Source organism: Lissotriton vulgaris, chromosome 12 (genome assembly GCF_964263255.1).
Source record: "Lissotriton vulgaris chromosome 12, aLisVul1.2, whole genome shotgun sequence".
In the NCBI taxonomy this organism is placed as follows: domain Eukaryota; kingdom Metazoa; phylum Chordata; class Amphibia; order Caudata; family Salamandridae; genus Lissotriton; species Lissotriton vulgaris.
This window is the reverse complement of record NC_141700.1, coordinates 94,310,323-94,337,742: the sequence shown is the minus strand read 5'-3', so window position 1 is coordinate 94,337,742 and position 27,420 is coordinate 94,310,323. Positions and strand designations below refer to the sequence as shown.

Genomic DNA, 27,420 nt, shown 5'->3' with positions numbered 1-27,420 from the left:
TAAAACCTTAGCAGCATGAAATACAGTATAAGGTTCCTGGCAACACAATGCCTGAATTTCACTCACCCTGCTGGCCGATGTAAGGGCCACAAGGAAGGCCGCCTTCCATGACAAGGCTCCTTCATCAACCTGGACAGCACCACGTTCAGCTCCCATGAAGGCGAAGGACGCCGAACAGGAGGGAACACTTTCTTCAATCCTTCCAAAAAATCTTTAATCACAGGAATCTGGAAGGAGGATGTTTGTGAAGGGCATTTCCTATACGCTGTCAACGCTGCTAGGTGAACCTTAATAGAATGAAAATTAAGGCCAGAATTAGCCAAATGCAAGAGGTATGGAAGTATGACATCTTCCTTGCAGGTCATCGGATCATAGTTCTTGGACGTGCACCAGATGCAGAACCTCTTCCACTTGTAGGCATAGGAAGTCCTAGTGGAAGGGTGCTTAGCCTCCTTTAGTATGTCCATGCAATTGTCAGGCAGATTCAGGTGTCCATACTGCACTATCTCAGGAGCCATGCTGCCAAACTCAACGAGGAGAGGTTGGGATGCACCATCTGCCCCCCGAACTTCGTGAGAAGGTCCGGCCGACACGGTAGCCGCAGGTGGGGTAGGAGAGACCTGTCAAGCAGGTCCGTGAACCACCACTGTCGGGGCCATTCCGGAGCAATGAGGATCATCCGTGCTCTGGACTGAGACAGCTTGATGAGCACCGGCGAAATCAGGGGAATGGGTGGAAAGGCGTACAGAAAGCTGTTCGACCAGCTGATCCATAGTGTGTCCCCAGAGTCCCCGGTTGGTAATACCTGGAGGCGAAGTCTCGGCATTTTCTGTTTTCGACGGTGGCGAACAGATCTACGTCTGGAGTGCTCCACCTGTCGAAGATGTCTCTTAGCACCTAGTCGTTTAGAACCCACTCGTGGTTTTCTTGCACCAACCTGCTGAGTGCATCCGCCTGAGCATTCTGCACACCTGGCAGATGGGTAGCCGTTATCGCCAGTCCTCTGGCTAGCAGCCAGTGCCAGATCGGCTGCGCTACCTGCGACAGTGTGCGTGATCCCGAGCCCCCCTGCTTGTTGAGGTAATACATTGTGGTCGTATTGTCCGTCTGCACAAGCAAGGAGCTGGTCTGGAATGACGGATGAAAGGCCTTCAGTGCCAAGTGAACAGCTCTGAGTTCCAGGAAATTGATGGGATACGTAGATTCCGCCGGGGACCACGTTCCCTGGATCTGTAGATGGTCTGGATGCGCTTCCCAGCCATGGAGAGAGGCATCCGTGACAATAGTCTGAATGGGAATGTCCTTGTGAAATGGGACCCCTTTGAGGAGATTCTCTGCTGAGCACCACCATCTCAGGGACTGTTGAGCGTGAAGAGACAGCCGGATCAAGTCGTCCCAGCTTCCCCGCTTCTGGACCCACTGATCCTCCAGACATTCCTGCAGCGGCCTCATATGAAGGCGTATGTGTGGCGTGAGGAAGATGCAAGAGGCCATCGACCCCAGTAGAGAAGACACTGTACTCACTGTCGTAGATGGAACATCTATGAGAGCCTGAGCCTTCCGAAGGATCAATAAGCGTCGCTCATTCGAAGGAGACACGCTTGCTGAAAGTGTCGATGGAGGCTCCCAAGTAGTGTAGGCACTGGACAGGAGTCGGGACAGACTTGGACATATTGATATGCAACCCCAGCTGGGTCAACAGAACGGCCATCCTGTTGAAGTGCAGTTGCGCCTCCTGGAGGGTGGAGTCTTTGATCAGCCAGTCGTCCAGGTATGGATAGACAAACACCTTGTTCTTTCTCAGGTGCGCTGCCACCACTGCCATGCACTTTGAAAAGGTCCTGGGTGCAGACTTCAGTCCAAACGGTAGTACGGTGTACTGATAGTGATTTGTGCCACCCAGAAATTGCAGGAACTTCCGATGTTTCCGTGCAATGGGCACATGGAAGTACGCATCTTGCAGATCTGGTGCGCAAGAACAGAGAGTAAAGACCCTTTCCCCTTTGAGACGAAGGGACATCTTCTATCGCCCTTTTTCTTAACAGGGTATCGGCCTCCGCTTGGAGCTCGAGCAGCTGGAACTGCGAGCAAACCGGTGGAATCGCTGGAGGCTGGCTGACGAAACGAAGACTGTATCCATTGCAAACAATATTCAGCACCCACTTGTCCAGAGTAATTTTTCTCCACTCTGCCAAGTAATTCTGTATGCTTCCCCCCACCGGAACGGGTAACAGAAGAGGGGGAAGTAGCACCTCAGGGCTTCGACCCGGCCGGACCCTTGTTCGCCGAGGAGGACTGCTGTCCACCTCTGCCCCTCTGACGCTTCTGGAATGGCTGCCACTGGTACTGCTGCTGTTGTTGCTGTTGACCAGCTCGATGACCCTGCCCTAGTCTTTGAGAACCATACCGCCTCTGGAATGGACGGAAGGACTTCCTCTGCTCTTTTGCTCTCTCCAAACCAACGGCTTTCAGTGTCTCTACCTCTGCCTTCATGTGGGCCATCTCCTCGTCCGCATGTGACCCAAAGAGTTGATCCAGAAAATGGTAATTTGGCGACTTTGTTGCGCCTCCGGTTTGAGAGATGTAAGGCGCAACCAGGAGCTGCGTCGTAGACTGATGCCATGGCAGTAACTATGAGCCGCCAGGAGAGAGGCGTCCGCCGCAGAGCTGATGACCTGATTAGAGACCATCATGCCCTCATTCAAAATCTCCTGGAAGTCTTCCCTCCTATCCCTCAGAAGCAGTTCCAGGAATTGCTGCAGGGACTCCCACAAGGAGCGGTCGTAGCGACCCAAGAGCGCCGAGGCACTCGCCGCTTTCATGGAGGTGGCTGCCGTCCCGCAGACTTTATCCGGAGGCACCGTAGAAGGGGCAGTAGCATGCTGCTTCTTGGCCGCAGTTATGATAACCAAATCCGGTACCGGATCTGATCTCAGGAACGCCGGATCGGAATCCGGGGCCTATACTTCCTTCTGCAGCCGGGACGGAGCGGACTTCACTGAGGCTGGGGTCAGGAAAAGCTCCATAGCTCCGGTTCTTCCAATCCTGGCACCAAGGGCAACAAGGGGCGAGACAAATGCCGCTTGTTTAAGGTTTGAAATATCCTCGATGTAGAAGGTGTGGGTACAGTTATAATAATCCACAACTTCGCTGCCGCTCTCAATAGCACCTCCTGAAATGTTACGATGTCATCCACAGGGGAAACCCTCGTATGGGGGCAATCCGACAAGGTGGGAGAGTATATCCGGCCACTTGAAGAGTTTGTATGACGGGACCGTGACCTATACCTACGGTGACGATAACGGGACTGTGTCGAAGACCGACCGTCACGCCTTGGTCGATGTCTCCCTCTGGACCGCGATCTAGACCTCCTAGGCCTCGGGCGATCCACTGGCCGTACAGGAGGCGAGAGCTGCGGAGGCAGAACCGGAGCCCTAGGCTGTGGAGGCCTCGTAGGCGGTGACGGAAGGTGCGGCAGAGACGGAAGAGGTAGTTGCGGAAGTGGAGGAGGAGGAGGCGGAAAAGTCGGAGGAGGAGGCAGAGGAGGTAGCGAAGGAGGCTTCCTCGGAGGGAATGGCGGAGGAGTAGGCGTCCTGGGCCTAGAAGGCAAATAGGTTCGAGAATATTCGGATTCTGAAGACCTAACCACTCTCCTCTTCTTCTGCACAGGTCTTGACGAGGATTCTCTGGAGGCAGAGCTCTTTTCAGCCGAGTGCCGGCGCCGCCGCGACCGGGGGTTCGTAGATGCAGAAGATAGGCTGACTACTGAGGCAGAGGACACCATCCTGGTCCATGAACCCCTCCTCGACGTCGACTTTTCCTTCAACGTCGACCTTTTCGCCTTTCTGCTTCTCGACGTCGATCGTTTAGACGTGGACGAACTCCTCGCCGTCGACCCTCTTCTCTTCAACGTCGATTTGTCTTTCCTTGACGGCGAAGGTCGAGTCGACCTAGACGGCGAACGGCGGTGTCGCCTCGACGGCGAGTGACGTGCCTCCTGGACTCATCTCGACGTCGATGATATGTCAACGCCGGTGAAGTCCTCGACGTCCACCTCGTCTGAGGTCTCGACGTCCTCCCTCTCGACGTGGAACGTAGACGTCGCTTCGACGCAGAGCCCTGGGTCGACGGGGAGAAGATAGTGGTCATGCCTCTCGACGCCGAAGCCATCGACGTCGACCGGGACCGGTGCCTTTTCTGGGCTTTTTCTTGACTGGGGAGCCCCCCAGAAGCCGAAGCACGGGCTGAGGACGATGACTGAGTCCCTCCATGCCCAGCACCCACCTGGTTCTTGATGTCTCCTCCGCTCCAGGCCTTGGAGACGAATCTTCTCCCTGTCACGCAGGGTCCTCCTGGAAAAATATTGACAAATCTCACAGGTTTCAGGGACATGGGAGGAAGGGGGACAGAGTATACATACTCTGTGGGGGTTAGATTTAGCCTTCTTCCTGGCACACTCAGGGCACTTGTCGAATTAAGCTGGCATATTCGACAGAAAGAGTGGACAAAACTGGCTAAAAAACACAGCAAAAAGAGGAAGACCCCAGACGTCGAGTGAAACACTGAAGACACTTGAAAAGTGCCAAAAATGTAAGAAATACCCAAAAAGGGAGAGCTCAATGCTCCTGGGTCCTGCTATGTAAATGTAAATGTAAATGTATTGGCATTTATATAGCGCACTACTTACCCGTAGGGTCCCAAGGCGCTTCGACCGCTGCGAAACCCTTCCTGGCTTCCCTGAGAGATGGTCCCTTAATGAGTATCTCCAGGGTGAGACCAGGCATCCCCGGCGGTCTGGTGGGGCCGTTAGTGAAGATGAGGCAAGCTAATGCCCAGAGTTGCCGAGTGTGATCGCTGATCAGAGTGGGCACCGAGGCGAGAGAATTATCGAGTCCGCTGACACTGGTCCAGAAACCTGCCGCGCCGGGAATCGAACCCTGGTCCCGGACCGTCCTCTGCTCTCGGGTCTGCCGCCTCTAACCATTGAGCCACACTACTATTAGGAGCCGGAAAAAAGAACTGAAAGTAAAAGGACTTTGGCTGTGCATCCGGGGATACAGAGAGTCTCTGGAGAGTTCCGTAAAGGCACGGAATCCCTTTTCCAGACAAATAATGGCAGCCTATGAGGGTTTGTCTGTCCAACCCTTCCTCTCTATCATTTCAATGATTTTGGTGAAGGGGAGTTTTCTCTATGAGGGAAACTTGGTAAAATGTGTAAAATGTGACATTGTTGGCTATCCTTTTCACTGTTTAGATGAAGTGGTGGCCATTGTAGCCTTGTAAGTGTTAGGCTGCATAATTTGTCTGGATTTTAAGTGTCTATGCAGGACTGCAAAGAAGACCGCTTAAGAGATTATTTTTGATTGCTCTGGGGTCCACGCACATGGGCGGGACTATTCACTGGATTATGACTATACACAGAGATCCCCTACTTCAGAACTAGTGCATTCCAGTGGGCTGCTGAAACCCACCCAAGAAACAGAACATAATCTCTCAGGAAGGTTAGCCAAAGGCACATACACACCTCTCTCTACTTTACTTCACCCCAGGAGTAGGCACAGCTACACAAAGCCAACGACACAAGGTGTTCAATCCACTACACTTCACACAACACTAATACACTTCCACATGGACCAAAATTCTAGCCAACCCCTTTCCAACCAGGCACGAAAATAAATGTAAAGGACATGCATTCTATCCCTCAATCCTTTGCATTAAACTACACGCCTAAGTGCTGTGGTCTATGTCAGGATAAAAGCGGCAGTCTGGTTCATCACACAAAATACCAACATGCTCCCCAGATAGTCCACACCATAATTAGACAGTCTTTCAAACAAACACTCGCCAATTGTGTAGCGTGGTACTTGGTCTGATAATGCGTTTCAGTGTCTGGCCCAGGGGAACAAAGCACAAATGCAACTATTATACTACATTCTATAGGCAAAGTTGTGATCGATCTGAATCATGGGGAATTTGCAAAAGTGGATTGAGAATTCAAGCTAGTGTACCCTTGAAAGACATGGATCTCTGAAACATGGAAAGTGTGTCTTTTGAGCTTGCACTGGTTCGAAAACTGCTTCTTCAATAGGAGTGGGCTCTTACTTTAGAATAAAACATTACATGAATTCTTGCTTAGATATTCGACTTAGACTGGTACCCGTGTCAGCTGGAGAAGGTCCTGTCAGTGGATTTCCTTTTCTTTTTCTCGTGGAGAGCCAGTTTAAGTGACCAATTTTTCAGCATTTTAACAACTGTCTTAATCAGCAGCTGACATTGGGTCCTTCTTTTTTCCCCCTTAATGCTGAACGAGGGACATTCAATGTCAAAACTTTCTTTTAAATGGGTGATATTTCTAAGATCTTGGTAATGCACGCCCAGATGTTTAACTAGACCATGAGAACTAGAGGCCTCTTCAAAATATAGTGCCAGATGAGAAACGCTATCTATGTCAAACCTGTTTTAAGTGTTTCCAAGGAAGTCCCAGAAACGTCTGTGGTAGAGGAGGCACCCCCTTCCAGCAGTTTTGCTAGGTTGGGGCACAGTAGGTTAAAGAGGTGTCTGAGGGAGTCCTGGAGGGACTCGAGGGAATTTTCACCAGCTTGTCTCCAAGCCAAATATCCTTTGTTCCTTCACCATTTTGGTGGAGCCTCACAATCAATCATAATGCTAGACAAAAAACATACATAGCATGATTCTCTTTGTGACTCTTACTCATTTTAAGAGCGACTACTGAAACAAGCTGGCTTGGCAACTCAACAAGCAGCAGGGGGAAAATGACTGAAAATAAAAAGGGTGTAAATGAACCCTGGCACCATGCAAAAACCTTTTCACGGCTAGAAGCTTTCAAAAGTTATTAAATGAAGCAAAAGGAAATTTCATAATCATCACAATTTTGAAATAAGGGAGAAAGGCAAACCAGTTAGAAGTATCCATCATATAAACATGTTACTTAGCTTTGTTAATACATTTAGTGGTGGATATTCCAGCTAACCCCAGAATCCACATTGCCCTCCCACTTACCCAATGTTTGGAGTGGTCTCATTTCCCCCCCCCCCCAAAAAAAGATCCCCACTAGGATCTCTGTACACTGGTGCTGACAATTGTTTTGTGCTACACGTCGGTGGGAGCGGAAAGAGTCAAGTAAGAAACAGACATCCGCACGCAGGGGTGAAACGAAGGTAACAAGGAACCATATGGCACCACCTAATGGTGTGTAGGAGAACGCTGAGAAAATTTCTGATACCCAGACTGAATCTGTTGCTAGAAGTATCCATCAGAAATTCTAGCATTTAAGAACATTAATAAAGATAAGATCAATAACTTCTTTGCTGGTTCCAGTGGAACAACAATATGCTTAAAACACAATTGTACAAAACAAGACTCCTCTTGGTGCTGGGAGTAGGCTTTTCATTAAAAGATTTTACTGTATGAAACAAAGTTAATATTGCTGAAATATACTTTTACTTTATTCTCATTTCTGAGGTTTTACTATCTAACAGAAACAGACCCAAACAAAGAAAATGTTGGAATCAAACTTTACCCCCAAAATTGTTTTTGGGGCATCCCTTTCTTCTTATCATACTGGGACAACTGACTTTAGGCCATTTATGTAAAATATTTAAAGCCCCGTGGGAGTCGAATTTATCAAAGCACTGTATACCACTTCCCCCAGTTTTCTAGATGAGTAGATATCATTACATGGTTGCAATAAACTTTCACATGCTCAGAAACTAAAAACACTTACTACTGAGTATTCTTCCTAGCAAGTCCCATTACTTTAAAACAGACTGACAATCATTTTCCCTCCATGGAGAAATAAAGATATAGAAACGTAGACACGCAGACACAGGCAAAAATATAAATAGGTTTCACAAAGATCCAAGAAAGTGCACACTCTGGGTCACAAAGAGCTGGGTTTATTTAATCTCGAGATTAAATAACCCCAGCACTGCATCGTGACCCACCTGAGGGTGCGCTTTCTTGATGTTTGTGAAGTATTAATTGACCAGTAGGCTCCACCAGCACAGCACACCACCTTTCAAGGGGCCCAGGGGCCCGGAAGGGGCAAACTCGTGCGTATATGTATATATAAATAAATGTACATGCAACAGATGCAGCTTTTATACGTCAGGAATAGTAAGGCACTGTCTAACTTTTCTATTTGTGTTTAGGACATTAATTTGTCCCTCATCCTCCACCTTGCTAACCAACATCATATACACAGGATTTGATACATTCCAACTAGTCATACCCTAAAGTTGAAGGCACAAGAAACGAACGGGGAAAAGTATTCATTCATCACATCAATGAGTAGACTGAAAAACAGTTCCCATATGAACACATGGTGGAACAGAATTAGGCAAGAAAAGAAAGGTCAAACTCACCTGGAACAAGGGTTATGGGCCTCACCGTCTGGCCCTGTTGCACATTTAGAACAATTCCAACCTGATTCATAGGGTTTATGGGGTTCATGGCATTCATAGTGCTTTGTACCGGCCTCACATTCCTCACAGGAAAACCCTGCTTTTCAGGGGAAAAAGTCTAGTTATAGTTGACAAGAAAACTTGGTGCCACAAAGTAAACGAACAGACCTGAAAAACTGAAAACGCACCAGTTACATGGCACATAATTTAACCCAGTCTTTCACCTCGCATTCCACTACTTCGTGCAAGCATTCACAATTTGAATCTGTACAATAAATACATACAAGTTTAAATTTATCATCAATAACACAATTTTAGGAGAACAATATAAAGTAGGAGCTCTGTTCTCATTTGAATATTTAGAATGGGTGCATTGTAACGAGAGAGAAATATGTTAAACTCCCATACTGTTAACAGGTTTTCAATTTTAGAAAAGTACTTCTAGATTGTATCATGCTATATGCTACCAACATATTGTGCTAATAGAATATGGAAACCCAAGCTAACGCCCTAAAACCAAGCAAAGTTAATTTTCAGTACTCACCTGGGTGGTGATGAAAATGGGTTGGGAGGAAACCTGCGAATTGGAGACATGGGTTGCATTTTGCATGACCTGCATCGGCCGTAATACTGGCTGTGTTACCATGGTGCCCAAACTAGGAGCAGAGTTCTGAGTAAGGATTAGTGACTGCCCACCAGACTGAACAATGGGAGATGTGCCTGCAGAACAAAAAATGTATGCTTGATATTAGGTTACTCATGTGGACAATAAACGAAATACAATACAATTTCCCGAAAACATTACTAAAGTACAGTTCAGTCTTTGAGTTCTTACTGAATAACTATGGGCCTGCAATGGTTCTTGGTGGCACTCCTCCAATGGATTCCTGTAAAAGCATTACAAATCCCATGCCTACAATCCAAACACATTGAGAGACCCTAAGAGGGCAGCACTTACTTCGATGCCGTTGAAGCAACGGAGTAGGACACAACTATGAGTTTGCTCAGTTTTCACTAATTAGGATTTGTGCATGGCGATCCAACAAAGTAGTACGACAGGATCTTTATTTACAAGTAATAAGAGTTATGTTGGCACAAGAAGAAACCAGGAGGTGCAAACACATCCTTGAGCTGTGATAGGACTTCTGTTTTCATAAGATTTATGCACAAGGAATGAACTAATATCTGTGCTTGGGTGATACTAGGATGGATGGGTTTGTGACTTTGGTTTTATTATTATGCTTGCTAATAAAGACTAGGAGAAATTGGACAAAAAAAGAACAGAAACACCCATGCTAAAAAAAATTCTGCTGCACTGTTTTACAGGTGTCTGACACAAAGACTGAGGAACCCAACTGCTGAGGCTGCACCCTTTAAAATAACATTTAAAAACCCAGTAAAATACATTTACTCAAACCTTTCCAATCTAACAGTGATAGAGGCACTTTGACACAATTGTGGCCTAATGGTAAGGTGTTGGAGTGCTAGTTACTTAGGAGTCTATTTCAATGGCCACCTGGATATGGTGCCACGTGTCCAGGAAGACAGTTCAGGACCCAAAATTACAACATAAGAGATCTACATGATTTTATGTTCCAACGGTTTACAAATGTTTTGGTCCGCTTCAGTGTTGTTCAGTGGATAGTGATGCTGCCCCTAAAAGTGAGCTCTTTAATCTGAAAAACCATCTTGAACTGTTTGATTGGAACTGTTAACGTCCAAATTAATTGGCTTTAATTAACCTTTCATTCGTATATGAAGCAGTATTAATATTGTCATTACACACAATCTTTCCCAACTATGAGCATCGCTTTACAACCAACCAAAGCATGAAGTGATTTCTGGAACAATGAAGGTTAGAAAGATGCTTCAAAGAATAACAATCAAAATTTCTGGCTCAAACCAATCCCACACTGGGAGGTGTAAAAAATTGCAATTTCTAGTTACCTTTTGAACTGGGTTAAGAGAAGAAACTGGCACGTCAGAGGCACAAGGAAGGTCAGGCGTGGCAAAAGGCTCACCACTGTGGCAGTGGGAAATTCCCTAAAGCTTCTATGTAATGCTAAACTGTGATTTTTGGCTTGCTCTCAGAGCCGCCTGTGGCAATCAGATTACTCCTTTGCAGACCTTAATTCACTCAGACGAGATCCACACAGAACTTTATTCAGCTGAACCTTCAGATGCAGCACCTAACAGGTCCATCTAGTTTGCCATGGATGAACTTGTACAAAGTGATCTTTTGCTACAGTTTAGCCCTTTGCGATACTTTGCTGGAGAAGATTGGAACTAGCATTTATGCTCGGTTTGAGATCCTGGGCAGTCTGTATTTACAGGCACATATACTGTGTTGGTATTGACATTTACCACCAGGGCATGTATTGGTGAATCAAGTTAGCCCTTGTTGAGACACTGGTGCTATATTCCAATGGACCATGAAGAATACCACAACACTTTCCAGCCAGAGCAAATGGAACCCACACTACATGTGTGAAGAATGTGGCTATCTACTGGTTCATTTGGAAATAACGTTCGGTGGATAAGTCCCACCTAGATGGCTGGGATAAGGGGAATTGGTCCTTCTTGTTTTGTAGTTGTGATGTTGACAAGTCAGTATCTTGGCCTATATGTTGCACTAAGCTGGACAGTTGAGCAGTAGTGCCCTCGTGGCTCCTAGGCACTTAGTCGAACTATCATGCAGTTTCTTAATGGTGAAGTTCTTCATAGAGGTAAAGTCTGAATCCAGTGCCTCAATATGCCAGTAAGTTCCACCTCTTGGCTCCACTTACTCCGAAAGCTTTCCTCTTTGTCGGGTGAAGCTGCAGGAATTTAAGTCGTAGACAGTTAACCTATAGAAACAGAGAGGGAGAGGCATAGAAGACTTGGGCAGAGAGTGAAGTTCATTAAGTGGGAATTTTGAATAAAACATTATCCATTACCTACTTCAAAGAAAAGATTAATTTGTCCAGTACTTGATCATAAGCACTTGAGTGTGCCTGGGCCGTAAGAGTATAACTCCTACCAATATCACAGAGGAAGGGCCCTAGTCTACTAAACTGCATATCATATGGTAATTTTCACTCTCTGAAGTCTTATGGAAGATAATGAACCTCCAGAACAAGTGGACTGTATGCCGTATCTGAACCCCTTTCTAGCTCTGTTCTTCCTCACTTTGGTACAGAACCTGTTGCAGAGTTTTGGATGCAATTCAGTTGTGACATATACAGTGAAATCGTCAACATGGAGTCTCATTTGAAGCTGCCCACCACTATGGTATAGGATTTACTATTAACCATCCGTTTCTTCCCAAGCAATGACTATCCTTTTGGCAACAACTCGGACTGTGGCTGAAAGTTCAAAATGGGCTCCTGAAAGTGTAAACCCTTTTATATTTTCACTGTAGGTTCTAAGTCTACTCTGAGTGTCACTGCTGTTAATATCAAACTCCCATGATGTGCTTATACCCAACGCTAGCTCAACTAATGTATTCCTGGATTTATAGACCTTATAAAGGTAAACATCAGTCACTCTGTAAACAAAATCAACCTCCACAACCAAGCACATAACTCAGAAACAAATACAGAGTCAGCTAGAAGACATATTTCTTGTTGAGTTGGCAGAAACACTTCTCATATATGTTTGAAAAAAGAACACAAACACTAGACACTCAGAATAAAATCCTGCAAGCTTTGCAGATTTGTTACATTTCCTAAAAGGGCTGATGCTTGGGTGTCAAGTTGGCCGGAAATACAGATAGACTTATAAGGAGGTTTCGAAGTGTCAAGTGGTTGTTCCTCACATATACATACATACATACATACATACATACATACATATATATATATATATACACACACATATATATATACACATATATATATATATAGAGAGAGTTATGTGAGTACAGAGAGGTTAGTGGTTCAACACTTGGGCCATGTAGCAGAGTCTCTTATTAAACTTGATCTATATACTTTGAGCCTCTGAAAGTGTTTGGCTTCAATCGGGAAGCGTGTCTACTATATATCACACCATTGTAAAGTACTGACTTCCAGTCCAGTGAGACCTTTGCAACCGCTGACCTCACACAAAGGATCAACCAGGTGGATTCAGATTTTGAGTAATCCCCTGCGGAGAATACAAAAGTCTCATGAGCCAATGGACTACTGACGTTGGGGTCACTACAACCTCTATATGACCACATCCTGTGGGGAGTGGGCATAATAAGCCTGTCCCAGAGTTCCTAATTTCACTAAAACCATGATAGTAAAGTACTTCTTTTGGTGTCCACTTTATAGGTTATCCACCTTAGGGGTGTGACTAACTTGACAGAGTAACATGCCCCATGCAAAGCTAATTTGCCACCTGTCCTGGTGCCAAATATGCCTAAGAGCAGGGGGTGGCTTATCCCAGGTCTAGGGGAAGCCGGGGGTTGCATATCATAGGCAGCAGGGGCTGTGAAGCTCCTGCCTGGCCATGATATGCTAAGTCACTAGCCATCCTGCTGGAGGAGGTGTAAATACCTTCCTACGGAGCAGGAGCTGTTTTTGGCCTCAGAGCATGGGCTCTCACCTGCAGGGTTGTCAGCAACTTGTCTGGGGTGGCAGGCTGGACGATACCAGTCAGCCAGCACACTAGACATTGATCAGATTTTCAGGGGGCACCTCTAAGGTGCCCCCTGTGAGCATGTTTTAATAAATCTAGTACTGGCAGCAGTGCAGATTTATTAAGATACGGTGTTCGACACGAAACACCAGTATTTTCAGTGAAGACATCATGTAGCTGGGTAACTAGTGCTGACCAGTGCCCAGTACATGTCTTGAGATAGCTTCCCTGCACACTTGCAATATCTAGGAGGTCTCTATATGCGGTTCCCAATGGATGGAGGTGAGGGAATTTCTCCTTTCGGTATTAGTGCCCTCACACACCCTTGCGCGTGTCTTGCTTCATCATCGGGCGTTGCTCATCGTGGGGATGGTGCTGCAGTCCACCACAGGCCCCGCAAGAGGGCTCTTTGTCGGAGATCTTTTTAAGAGACGCCGCAGTTGTGCATGTGGGTGTGTGGGCCTAAAAGGGTAAGGTTTAGTGTATTAAAATTACCCCACCGGAATTGCATGTAGAGACCTCCTTTTCTTCTCTCCCTTTTCTCCCACCACCTTTATTAACAGTTACCACACAGTGATTACATGTCCAAATCCATACCCTATTCTCTCCACTCCATGTGAATGGCAAACTAAATCCCAGTCGGACTGGAGATTCATGTACTTAGGAACGCATGTACTTTGTGTGTGGGTCCATTAAGGTGGCATAAGACATGCTGCAGCCCTTACGGACCCTTTTTATTACACATGCCCTAGGGACCAATGGTACCATGTAATACGGACCTATAGTGGTGCTAAAGTCCTTGCCAATTGGATTACAATTAGACTTTAACTTGTTTTAGGGGAAGGGCACTAGCACGGAGGTCTGGTTAACAGGCTTCCGAGCACTGTCAGAGGGTAAACAGCCTTTACAACGAAACTTTTACAACGCACTACCATTACAACGTGGTCATTACAACGCAAACCATTACAACGCATTGCTCTGATGGGCGCTCTAGGATAGGGAATAAGTTTAATTTTCTATCCAACACCTTCCCTAGTGTCCACGGGGACTGGAGTTGGAATAGAAAATTAAACTTTTCACTATCCAGCACCTCTAAGCGCTATGCGTTGTAAAGGTATGCGATGTAAAAACCGCGTTGTAAAGGCAGGCGTTGTAATAGCCTGCGTTGTAACGTCATACATCCCTGTCAGAGTATACAAGTCACCCCTAAAGCAGGCCTTTCAGCCATAAGGCAGAGTGCATTATATTTTATGTAGGACATATCTGCAGGAGCAGATATGCCCCTGTAATGTCTAGTTCTATTACTAGATATTGCAAGTGATCAGGGAAGCCAATTTAAAAGGCATGTGCTGGTCACTCGTGAAAACGAGTTCTCCAGTTACCCGATGGCTTCACTGAAAGTAGGGATGCTTGGTTTCAAACATCTCGTATTAACAAACACACACTGATGCCAGAGTTGGATTTATTAATACCTGCACACAAAGGGCACCTTAGAGGTGCCCCCTGAAAACGTACCAGCCTCTGCTGTGTTGACTTTACAAGTCTCTGGTGGCAGGCTGGCAACCAGTTTCTGACCCCAAAGGGTGAAGGCCTTTGCTCTCAGGAGGTCAGACCAAGTCTGCATGGGCAGAGGTCGTTCCCACTCCCTCTCACAGGATGACCTGCTGATTAGTATTCCAAAGCAGGGAAGCTTCAAAGAAGCCACCGCCTTTGAAATACGAGCCTGGCTTCCCTCACAGAACAGGAAGTCGACCCCTTTTGTCCAGAGCGAAGGCATGCCCAACCCGTGTTAGTATCACTCCTAAGGTGGACTACCTGAACTGGACACGTCTTTTCAGATTTGCACATATTGATGGTGGCAACCTTCGAGATTTTGGGACAGGGTTATGGCCACTTCCCACAGGAAGTGGTCATATAGGGGGTGTAGTGGCCCAGGGGTGAGTGGTCCATTGGCTATTACCCCTCTCTCAACTTAACGCCCCTAAATTGAGTATTTAGGGGACCCCCTGATACCAGCTATTTAGATTCTGATGGATCAAGAGAAGTGGACAAAAAAAACAAGCATTGGAAATGCAATAGGTCTCGCAGTAGTAAAGTTTGAGCTATAGGTGTTATTTATTTTTTTGTTTTTTATTTATGTGTTGTTTTTTCTAAATAGCTAAATTAATAGCTTTCTTCTTTACAAAGCCAATAGTTATAATTTTTGTAAATGTGACACCTCTAGCATTTGTAAAGCAACATGTTTTGTATTAACGGGACTTATATGTGACATATGTATTGATATAAAAAAAATCAATGGCTTAAAAAAACAATTAATAATTAATACGTAAATAAAATGGATTTTATTTTATATTGCCAATAGCTTAAAGTTTATTAAATATATTTAGTGAAGATGCTGTGGTTGCGCTGAGTGAGGGTGAGTGAGGGTGAGGGTGAGTGAGGGTGAGGGTGAGTGAGGGGTTGAGGGTGAGTGAGGGTGAGGGGTTGAGGGTGAGTGAGGGTGGGTGAGGGGTTGAGGGTGAGTGAGGGTGAGTGAGGGTGAGTGAGGGTGAGTGAGGGTGAGTGAGGGTGAGTGAGGGTGAGTGAGGGTGAGTGAGGGTGAGTGAGGGTGAGTGAGGGTGTGAGGGTGGGTGAGGGTGAGGGTGAGTGAGGGTGAGGGTGAGTGAGGGTGAGGGGTTGAGGGTGAGTGAGGGTGAGGGGTTGAGGGTGAGTGAGGGTGAGGGTTGGTGAGGGTGAGTGAGGGTGAGGGTTGGTGAGGGTGAGTGAGGGTGAGGGGTTGAGGGTGAGTGAGGGTGAGGGGTTGAGGGTGAGGGATTGAGGGTGAGTGAGGGTGAGGGTGAGGGTGGGTGAGGGTGAGTGAGGGTGAGGGGTTGAGGGTGAGTGAGGGTGAGGGTGAGTGAGGGTGAGGGTGAGTGAGGGTGAGTGAGGGTGAGGGGTTGAGGGTGAGTGATGGTGAGGGGTTGAGGGTGAGTGAGGGTGAGGGGTTGAGGGTGAGGGGTTGAGGGTGAGTGAGGGTGAGGGGTTGAGGGTGTCCAGGAAGCACATATGTTCGATAAATACTCCATGGTCACCCCAAAAGCATTTTAGGCCAATAAAATGGGTGTCTGATGGTCGCAAATCATAAAGTGATTGAGAAATCTACCTCATTTACCTAGTACCTCCTCTGCCTGGCCTCTACATGGCAACGCACCCTAAGCAGATTGTAGCGCCTAAAAGCATCCTTGGAGAAGAGCATTAGTCATGCATTTCTAATATTTTGGCCACATTTCAAGAGCTATCGGCAGCCTCATCTTCAAGCCCTCATAAACCAATGAACACTCACTAAAGCGTATAACTCTCGGTTGCAACATTGGGGGGCTGTACCCTAAGGACACCCCAAAGTGAAGCAACCACGGCTTCCCTTTAGCCAAAAAGTGTTGCCTCAGTGCGGTCACGTGACCCACCCACTTCTTAAGAAGTCAGAGCAGCCTCGTCGCCGCCAGTTCCCCTTCCTGGTTGCTGCAAGCCTCAGGTAAGCGAGGTGCAGGCTCGCCCACAGCTTGGGATGCTGCCCGTCCTCGCCATGTTTATTTCTGTATCTAGTGCCGACTTTTATAGTTAGCAGGTTTCAAAGCGCTGCAAAGGCTCTCAATTTCAAATTAAGAGACTGTGAACTAAGAGAGTGTGAACTTAGTCTATAGTGACTGTTTATGTGTGCAAGGAAGTCGAGTTATTTTCTTATCATAAACAATCGAACTTTTAACCTGTTGTATTAGTGGGGGAGGGATGGAGAGCGGTTGGACAGGAGAGGGGAAAGAGTTATAGACGCGAAGACAGAGGAAGTGAGAAGGTGAGTATCTAAAGGAGTGCATTGGGTGAAAGGAGTGAGATGACAAACAATGAGTGAAGATAGAAGAGAGAAAGAGAAAAGGCACAAAGGGAGGAAGAAAGAAAAGAGCAAAGGAGGGTGAGGGGGCGTGGAAGAAAGAGAGGTGGGTTTGGGGACGAGAAAGAGCGCTGCGGTGCTTCTACCCTGACACATCTGCGCTGGAAGCACCACATAGTTACTCCCACGGACCCGGAGTCACATCTGTGGACACCAGAGAGTTGAACGCCCACCTCAGCAAACATACACACTGTTAACTCTTTGCAAAGCCCGCAGTCTCCAGCCAGCCGCAGCTCCTTACACAAAATGCCTCTAGCTTGGAGTTGGAATGGTCAGTCTTGTAAACTCCCTGGTGGCATCTTAAGGAATTTTGGACCCTGGGCAAGACATACTTTTGAGATCCCTGCGCGGTGCAACTGGTACTTTTATTATCCTTTTTGTGCGAATTCAAGCCTGTATGGTTCCAAATAAAGTTTCCGAAACTGTGGTCGCTGAAAAAACAGCTGAAATATGCCTTGAGTGAGGCGCCAAGATATCCTTAAGAAATGTAAAAGGAGCCTGGGTCAGAGGTACGCAGAGGAAAGCAGAGAGGTTTAGATGCAGAAATAGAGGCGACATTGAGAGTAAGTTCACTTTTCCCAGGGCGGGTAGGGCGGATGAGCTTGCATGGTGGGGGGACGGGGCAGTTGCCCAACTTGCCCAAGCTTTAAACTGTATCTGTCATCTTATCCACGATATAGTGCCGAGAAGGGAAACGTGTCCTACAATAAAATGTCGGTGGCAGGTTCTGAAAGCAAATTCAGCATTCTAGAGGGGGATGGTTTTTTTGGGCGAGAGAGAAGAGAGAGAGAGAGAGAGAGAGAGAGAGAGAGAGAGAGATGGTGGCAGGGGATTCTTCAGAAGGGGACTGGTTTCAGGTTGCCGGTACGAACGATGATTTGAAGTTAATGAGACAAAGGATAAAGGGTGGGGTGAGGGGGAAGCATCGTATCGCAGGAAAGGCAACGCATTGGGTGGAAAGAGTTAAGACATGCACTGGCCAAGACAACAAAACAAGCACTGGCGTTGCCAATAGGTCTCGCAGTAGGAAAGTTGGAGCTATTACAATTGCAAATAGCAATGCCTTTTATTTTTGTTTTCATTTTAAAAACATAAAGGGCTTTGTCATTTACAAAACCAATAGCTCCAACTTTCCTACTGCGAGACCTATTGTGCACTGCACAGTGTGGGTGAAAGTGGCACTGCGTGGGTGTGAGTGCCTTTGAGTGAGTGGCGTTGCGTGGGTGAGTGGCGTTGCGTGTGTGATTGTTGTTGAGTGGGTGAGTGGCGTTGTGTGGGTGAGTGGCGTTGCGTGGGTGAGTGGCGTTGCGTGGGTGCGTTGCGTGTGTGAGTGGCGTTGCGTGTGTGAGTGGCGTTGCATGGGTGAGTGGCATTGCATGGGTGAGTGTGGCGTTGCATGTGTGAGAGTGGGCTTGCGTGGGTGGGAGTGGCGTTGTGTGTCTGAAAGTGGTGCTGTGTGGGTAAAAGTGGCACTGCGTGGGTGTGAGTGTATTTGCGTGAGTGAGTGGCGTTGCGTGAGTGAGTGGCGTTGCGTGGGTGAGTGAGGTTGCGTGGGTGAGTGAGGTTGCGTGGGTGAGTGAGGTTGCGTGGGTGAGTGAGGTTGCGTGGGTGAGTGAGGTTGCGTGGGTGAGTGAGGTTGCGTGGGTGAGTGGCGTTGCGTGGGTGAGTGGCGTTGCGTGGGTGAGTGGCGTTGCGTGGGTGAGTGGCGTTGCGTGTGTGAGTGGCGTTGCGTGTGTGAGTGGCGTTGCGTGTGTGAGTGGCGTTGCGTGTGTGAGTGGCGTTGCGTGTGTGAGTGGCGTTGCGTGGGTGAGTGGCGTTGCGTGTGTGAGTGGCGTTGCGTGTGTGAGTGGCGTTGCGTGTGTGAGTGGCGTTGCGTGGGTGAGTGGCGTTGCGTGGGTGAGTGGCGTTGCGTGGGTGAGTGGCGTTGCGTGGGTGAGTGGCGTTGCGCGGGTGAGTGGCGTTGCGTGGGTGAGTGGCGTTGCGCGGGTGAGTGGCGTTGCGCGGGTGAGTGGCGTTGCGTGGGTGAGTGGCGTTGCGCGTGTGAGTGGCGTTGCGTGTGTGAGTGGCATTGCATGTGTGAGTGGCGTTGCATGTGTGAGTGGCGTTGCGTGTGTGAGTGGCGTTGCGTGTGTGAGTGGCGTTGCGTGTGTGAGTGGCGTTGCGTGTGTGAGTGGCGTTGCGTGTGTGAGTGGCGTTGCATGTGTGAGAGTGGGCTTGCGTGTGTGTGAGTGGCGTTGCGTGTGTGAGTGGCGTTGCGTGTGTGAGTGGCGTTGCGTGTGTGAGTGGCGTTGCGTGTGTGAGTGGCGTTGCGTGTGCTGCCTTCATTGAAAGGGATAATCTAACTCCTGAAATGTTCTTGATTATATAACCCAAGATCAAACAAAAACTAATTAACTATTGGAAGAAAAGCACGAGACCTTTAAAAAACACTTTCCTCCTTCACTAAAACATGAAGGTATACACCAATTTCAATAAACTGGGTTCTAGAATATTAATTTAATGTAAATATAACTGGTGTGGCTCTGATTTTATACTTTGCTTATACTTTTTTGTTAAACAACTGTGTAAACTAAGTGTTCTGGCATCTAGATGCGACGGACCACACTGTAGAAAACCTCAAATCCAAAACCGTGGCATAATGTAAAGAACAGGAATTATTACCACGATAGCCCATTTTATTGGCTTTATAGCTAAAACAAGCAACTGTAAGATCAGTCAAAGCTAAAAACACATTGGGATTTTGACGAGAACAAAACATTAAGTGCCCACATTTTGAAAATCACTGGGATTGTTCTCGCTATACTAATGTTTAAGAGGAAAAAAGGTCAATGAAACTCAACTGCGTGTACCAGAGATGAGGAAGAAGAACTGTTAAACTAAAGTCATGTAAATAATTACAAGGAAGGACGGGTGAGAGACGCACGGAGAGCAGCAGCCTTTGATGTGCTGGCCGGCCGACAAGTGAATAATTAGGGGAGGAGAAATGCTGGCATGAGGCCGAGCGCACGCTGGGGTTTTAGGAAAAAAACAGAGGAGGTGGTCTTAGGATACGTGAAAGGAGAGACTGAGGTGGAGTGGACTGGAGGGGAAGGAGACCTGGCCCGGAAGTTGCTTAAAGAAGAGACACGTGAACACTATAAAAGGCCTAGTTATTTATTATAGATTTTACATTTTAAAATATTAAAATCAAACATAAGAGAGGTTTTTGAACAGCGCACACCCCGAACTCACACATTCAAAGGTTCTGTCATATGTGATGTACACAAAGGCGGCTTGGTGAAAAAGATTTTGCCCAGGATCACACACATTAGTGAAGCAGGGATGCCGGGATTAATCTTAGACGTTTCAAATTCACGCTGCATTTCAGCCATCTTTCATTTATAACGTGGTTTCACTTCAATAAAAGACCATAAACAATGAAGAAAACGTTGTTATAATAATAATCTACAACTTAAATTAAACACATTACTGAAGCTTCCTAACAGTTTGTGCCGATCAAAGATGATTTTCTTTGGAAGAGTGAGGTGTATGGAAGCCGATGGGCAATGAAAGTCGGTGTGCTTACTGCCCTGGTGCGGGTGCAGCATGCAGTATTGTTGTAGGGCTCCACATCATATATAACACCACACACCCTGAAAATGGCGAGGAGGGGGGGCAAGGGAGGTGGTGAACTCAGACAACGGGAGGGGGCGGGAGCAAAGTTAACTTGGACAATGGTGGCGCACAGAGAAGACCTTGAAACGCAAGCAGGAGGACGGGACGGGCTGAACAAGAAGTAAAAGCAAACTTCCAGATTAATACTTTCTTCCCCCAACACGTGTCCCTATCAAAACGAATGTAACCCACTTACTCGGGATACATCCTCATCCATGGACGTCCACAGAAACTGAACAGATCGCACAAGAATGAGATTCCAAAGGCAGGGGAGAGGGGCTGCCCCAGGACCAGGGGAGGCTAAGATAGCAGGGGGAAGGAGAGCGAGCTGTGAGGAGAGGGTAGAACGAAACCAGGGGAGTCTGAGATAGCAGGGGGAAGGAGAGCGACCTGCAAGGGCTTGTTTAATAGAACATAGGTAAGCATTGGAGGTGAACACTTGCTTACATGCTCACTCAGATGCGTGCACTTGTTTAATTTTGTAGTTACAGCTAATGTTCGTAAGAGACTTTGATTGCATAGGGAATGTTTCCTCATGTAAAAAGACTAGGTGGTTTTGACATGATGAAGTTAAAGCGCGGAGTGAAAAATAAACAAATGAAAGACATCTAAAGTCAGCTTTTGGTTTGACAATAATAGGTCCGAGTTTCACTCGACCTAAAAATTAAACAGACAAGCGGAAAACGAAAGCCGTGCAAAACTAGATGGGCCGGCCAGCAGTGAAAAAAGTAATGTTTCGGGAGAGCCTGGTGCGGGAATGCGAGCGAGGGGAGGCAGGCAGATTACGAGGGAAGCCGGATGGGGGCGGGAAAGCCTGGTGGGAGGCGTGAACGCCGGATGGGGGCGGGAAAGCCTGGTGGGAGGCGTGAATGCGCGAGTGGAGGCAGGCGGGAGGCAGGCGGATTGGGAGAGAAGCCTGATGGGGGCGGGAGAGCCTGGTGGGTGGGCGTGAATGAGGGGAGGAGTGGGCTGGGCTTGCATGCGATGCGCGTGCATGTACACGGGCACTGCATGAAAACCGCGGGGCTGAAAGCCCTTTGGTTTGAAGATGTTTTCGCCGACATGAATTCTCGCTACGCTCGATGCGCTTGCGCGCATCGATAGGTCGCGAGACCTAAAAACAAGTGTGAGTCAAAGAAAAGACAAGCATGGAGTCCAATGTTGTGAACTGCGCTAATGCAGCAGACACAGGATGCTTTTAGATCCACTGTTAGTGCTTGGAAGGGGCCGTCGGAGGCACACGACACGTTACAAATGACTTGGCATTACGGAGATTTAATTTCCTACCACAATTTCTGCTCAAGCTGTGCAAACACTTGCTCGTATGTCAGATCCAATGAAAAGAAGATATTACAGGTTCCGGAAAACATTCTGTTCCGGAGGACAGACCCGATATTCACAGTTTAAGAGCCAAACCATGAGCAAGGAGACTGTCTACAAGTCCTCAGCCAAATTCAAGGCTGCATCACAACACGAGTTAAACATGCTGAACGTACCTCCGTGGTGAGCAGAGCCCCGGATGTCCCTCTCTCTGCCTGCGTTACTCGACTGTGTGTTGTTGCCAGAAAGCATAACGGAAAAAAAAACGAAAGAGAAAGCAGGGTAACCTGACCCAGGAGGGGGGAGGAGGGAGGAGAAATGCGTCTCGGCCGGAGCAGGGGGCGGAGCAGGGAGAGCGGGCTTTGTTATGTAATTCACACGGCCGGCCGGTCGTGAAACTGAAAGCATGGCCGGCCGGCCGTGAAAGCCTTTGATGCGGCAGGGGAAATGCGAGACGGCGGGGAGGGGGCGGAGCGGGTAAACAAAGACGGACGTGCATGCGCTTTTAAGCTCAATGCGCATGCGCATTGAGCTTAAAAGTCACGGGCACTGCAAGGAATCGCCACGATTCCTTGCAGTGTGGATAAAGAGTGGATAAGTCCCAATACTCTCGCTTGCTCGATGCGCATGCGCATCGACAGGCGAGACCTAAAAAGAGTCCTGCCACGAGAACATAGGAGCAACAACTGACTTGGCACCAACCCTGCCAGCCTGGCTTCTGCCCCCAACAATTGTAGTAAAAGCAGACTCGTTCCTGCCACTGTGCAGTCTCCACGAAAATCACAGGGCTGCCAGTGCTTCGCCAAATTGCCTGAAAAAAAACCCTCGGAGTAGAGGAGCTATTCCCCTGCAGACATAGGCACCAAAAAGGCAAGGTGCGGCCCACAGAGCTGTTGCCACCCGACCCCTCAGAGCACCTCTGCACCCACGCTCCAGAGCACAAGTCCAAAGGAGGTGACAGTGCCAACAGGGTCACCAGACACACAAGAGCTAAACCCACGCTAGAGTTTGCCCAGACTGGACTTCCAGTTGCCACCTGCAGCCTCTTTATGCAGGCCCCCTCCAACCGCAAGAGACTTCTGCACTGGAAAAAACACCAAAAGAGACCAGAGCACAAGAGCCCCACAACCCGAGGACAAGTGGACCAAAGGTGTCCTAGAGGATCTTAACGGTTGAGCTCCCCTGTATGTTCCCCCAGACTGGCCCAGTCCCTGCGTGAAGCCTCTTTGTAAAGAGACCGTTATCCTATTGAAGTGGATGGGAACACCTGACGCCGTGACACACCTCTGCACCCGGATGGCCCAGAGCCCCTGTTGGTGTGGCCTTAGACTTTGCCTCATACTCACATTAAGTCCACAAGAACCGAACCGTAAGTCACTGACAAGTGTCCAAATGCAATACATGTTTTTCCTCTATAGGAGAACATTGCCGGTCCAGAAACTGCACAAAGTGTCCATTTCTGAAAACTGTAAAAATTCATAACTCGAAAAGTACTTACCCGATTCCGATGATTTTGGTATCTAAATTTATATAAAAGTATGTGTTATTTTTATAAATTGGTATTGGAATTAATTATTGAGTGTGTGTCTCATTTACTGCCTTAGTGTGTAATAAATGCTTGGCACTATCCTCTGATATGTCTACCTGCTCACCCACACTACCACAAAAGAGCAAATGAGGTGTCATTTGTGCCTCCGTAAACCCTTTGGGGTTTGCCTGGACTCTTTACACAGTGTAACTCTTTTTGGTCCACTATATGAATAGCCAGCTCCCTACAGTGACCATAACACTTCCATCTCTGTGGAACAGGAGTACAAGTTTAATTGGAATTATACTACAATTACGCATCTACTTACCACTGTTGTTAGCAAAGAGTGTGACCAGCGTCTTCTTGGCATTATCATTACACTGGACCCCACTGTTCCCAACAGATGAGGTCACCGCATAGTGGTTTCCAAACGAAGTGTGGGCGACAATGGGCAAAGGTGCTGATACAGGTTGTGCGCTTACGGAAACTGCAAAAAAACAAAAGGCAAATCAGACAAACAACAAAAGATGAAAAATGTCTGTCCACTTCAAATCCCCATCATCATCTGTAACAGAGCTTTTTACCAACTTAACTGCAACCAAAAGAACACATCAGGCTGAACTCGGCTCGATGGGTGCAGACAAAACTACTCCCTGGAAACTGATTTTTTGCTTACTAGAAGAACAAGTTACTTACCTTCGGTAACGCTTTTTCTTGTAGATACAGTATCTACCTGTGGATTCCTCACCTTGTGAATATCACCCTTGCGTCAGCAACGTTCGGAAAATTCTTTGTAGCACGCCAACGTGGACGACGTCATAGGAGGACGGCATCGCGCGCGACTCCGTCTGACGTCACCGACCCCATATTAGGCCTATGTCGGCGTGATGACATCAGTTCCGCCCTTTTTTCCGTGCCTTCGAGGCACTCGGACGGACTAATGACAGTAGATATATACAAAAACATTGTACACAGTAGATACATTTCAAAATTGAACACACATAGTGTGTAGCAAAGGTAAGAATACCCATTTCAAACATATACAGAAATATACAAAAATGTACATGAGCATAGGTAAAGCAGAGTGGACAACGGGGAGGCGTTTATAACTTCTGCGCCTTTTTTTGAAGAGCCAAACTACTGGTCACCCACATAGAGCGAATGAAAGGCAAAATAACATACTAACTCTGCTGCTTTAGCACAGGTGCCCACTTCCCCATTGATTGTGACAGTTCCCTTAGCCCTAGCAACTTCTTTGATTTAGACTACAGTTTCACTTCAATCACTGATGGTGTCTCCAGTGTCCTCACACTCCAGAGCGGATTTTACAGCGTTCTACATCTGGTATGGAAGATGAAGGCCTAAGAAGCTCACAGGAAGTGCATCCTCATTTAGACATGCAGGCTTCCTTCACTGATGAGGAATATGATGAACTGAGGATCTGAACCAAAACCACATTCACACCGAGAGAGTTAAATATCAAGTATTTTAACGTGAAATCAGAAAAGGACACTGATGGTGTGGACAGCAATCCTAGACCGCAGGATGAACGTCCATTGCTGTAACATAATAGGGATGACAAGCACTTCAAAGTGCTACAGTAGCCTATGGTAAATGTGCCCCTGGAAACGCTTACATCAATGCAGATTGTTTATACATTTATAGCATGTAGCCGAACCAAAGTCAAAGTCAATCAGGTTCAAGTTCTCCCACGTCGCCATTAGGATCATATTCAATGTCACAGCATCATCTATTTCCAGCAGCCCATCTGAAGATATCACATACTATTTCGATTGAATCTTGGTGTTGGCCACTGCACCACCACCCATGCTTCCACATCAGACTCCATCACCTGCACCAGAAACTCTAAAGTCTCAGGTAGCAGAGGATACAGTATAGTGTAAGGAGACGGGGAAAGGACAAGGATTACAAAGTTGAGAAATTCTCAGATGATAATGACAATATTTCAGTTGACAGGACCAGTGGTTAGGAAATGAACGAGGACAGAGACAGTCAATACTCTTAAGCTGAAAGATGGCAATCATTCAGGAGATTTGAAAGATCCAACCTTCACATCATTTTATTGGAGCCAAGGTAGTCAAAATGGCCCTAGAAGCGTCTTTCTCCATGTGAAAAGTGTTGATAAGACCTTACTACATCCTCAAACAAGCAGGCACAAGATTACTCCCATTATTTCTGGAAGCGCAGCAGCTCTGGTTCTGGGCAAAGGAAAAAAAGTGAACACATGCAACTTGGCCGCTGAAGGTCTATGCACATGCTCTCAGCTGTCGGATTACAGCAATTCATGAATGAGAGTTGGGAGACAGGCAGTTACATTACATCTTCTGTATACCTTCTGCAAGGCATAATGGTGAAATACATATACTGTCAGAGCTGTACTTTCTTTTTCAAAATATTTACAGACGAAAAATTAGTTCTCAGAACTAACTCTTCATCTATTCGAAAGATACCAATTTCTTAAGTTAAAGAGATACACTATGTTGCCAACCTCTTCCCCAAATCCAGCAACGGCTACAGAGAAGTCATTAAATGATCATAGTTACCAATAAACAGTTGCCCAAGGGCCACAAAGTACAGTCTGTGGTGTGACCAAGTGCTGCTCTGATGCCAGCAGGGTGGTGGTAGGGGGTCCTGGGTGGGTCAGAGATTGTGTAAGGAGCTCTAAAAAAATGTTAAATAAACGGACAAGCATTTCTTTGCAGGTTAGTAAATGTTTGTCCATTTATTTAACATTTTTTTCCTGGATATTAGTGCTCACCAACTAAACAGCAGCATGTGCTGCTGTACACTAGGGGGGCTGCATGTAATGGTCAAGAGGGCGGCACTTGGCCCCCGGGCCTTACTTTGAATATCACTGATCTAGATGGACCCTAATTAAATATTCCCGATTTATGCCCTTATGTGGTTATAACAAATCATATCCTTATAAAGGCATAATAATCATATCCATATTTAGTCATAGCCAATGCTGTCCAAATACGGCAAGGCTACTTCCCTAGACTCCTAGAAAGTAACACGCGTTCTTTAAACAAACCAAACCTCCAGCAGCCCGGGAATTCCCCCTGCTTTTGTTTTGATTTGTCCTAGAACTCCTGAGAGTCCTGAAAGAACTGCCAGTTCTTAGTGACAGTTCTTAGTGACGTCTTATGTCCAACCTTACGTCAAACACAGCACCTTCCAGGTATAAATATACCAGCATTTGCCTTAAGCAACAGACGGTGGTTTAGAGAAGAGCGGCTATCTACTTACCCAAAGCCCAGCTGATGCGAGTGCTGAAGGAAGCCGACCCTCCCATTTGACGCACTGAGAGAGACGCTGTCTTTCCGCCTGCCAAGAAATCCAGATCCAGTGTTTCCAGTCACCCTTGCGGGTTGCTGGGAGATCGAGTCCTGAGAACGAGATACAAGACCTCCTTCATTCTAAAACCAAGGTACGGAGCTGATTAGATCCTTGGAGAATTCTTGATTCAGATTCTTGGCAAAACTAACTTAACTTAAACTGCAGCTCACTTACTCCTTCCCACGTACTAGGCTTAGGTTAGGTACACCGGGGTAGGCGTATTTTAGAAGCACCAGTTGAGTACGTTTAGTCAACTTTTATCATTGTATGTAATTGTATATATTTTATCAGTTTTAAGTATCTTATGGCTCAGAAACCATATAAATGCTTTTACAGTATTATTTCATAATACTCCTTTTACTGTACACACTTTACTTTATGATAGGTATTGCAATTGTGGCAATTCACTTCTCTTGCATGAGAAAGATGACTGCTCAATAAATAACACCTTTTATTGAAAACGCCCGTCTATCTATTTCTCTGCACTCTGGTGAAACTAAGCATGCACGATTGACTGAGTGAAATAGCTATCTATTGTTTTCACACGACTCTGGAGATATACTCCTTATTCTGGAGGGAGCAAAGTTGTCATGTTTATGCAGTTGTCATAA

The 27,420-nt window shown here is 46.9% G+C and overlaps 1 protein-coding gene across 8 annotated transcripts in view; it reads right to left on the bottom strand.

Annotated features, from left to right (window-relative positions):
• POGZ (pogo transposable element derived with ZNF domain) overlaps positions 1-27,420 on the bottom strand; it is a 520,715-nt gene that overhangs the window by 344,919 nt on the left and 148,376 nt on the right. For 5 of the 8 annotated variants that reach the window (XM_086947330.1, XM_086947332.1, XM_086947335.1 and 2 more), the window contains exons 4-6: positions 23,778-23,936; positions 8,968-9,143; positions 8,385-8,523 (exon numbers count right to left, since the gene is read on the bottom strand). In XM_086947330.1, the coding sequence (XP_086803456.1) occupies positions 8,385-8,523; positions 8,968-9,143; positions 23,778-23,936 (474 nt within the window). The remainder of the gene's footprint in view (positions 1-8,384; positions 8,524-8,967; positions 9,144-23,777; positions 23,937-27,420) is intronic. The other 3 variants (XM_086947331.1, XM_086947336.1, XM_086947337.1) reach the window with 1 other exon arrangement.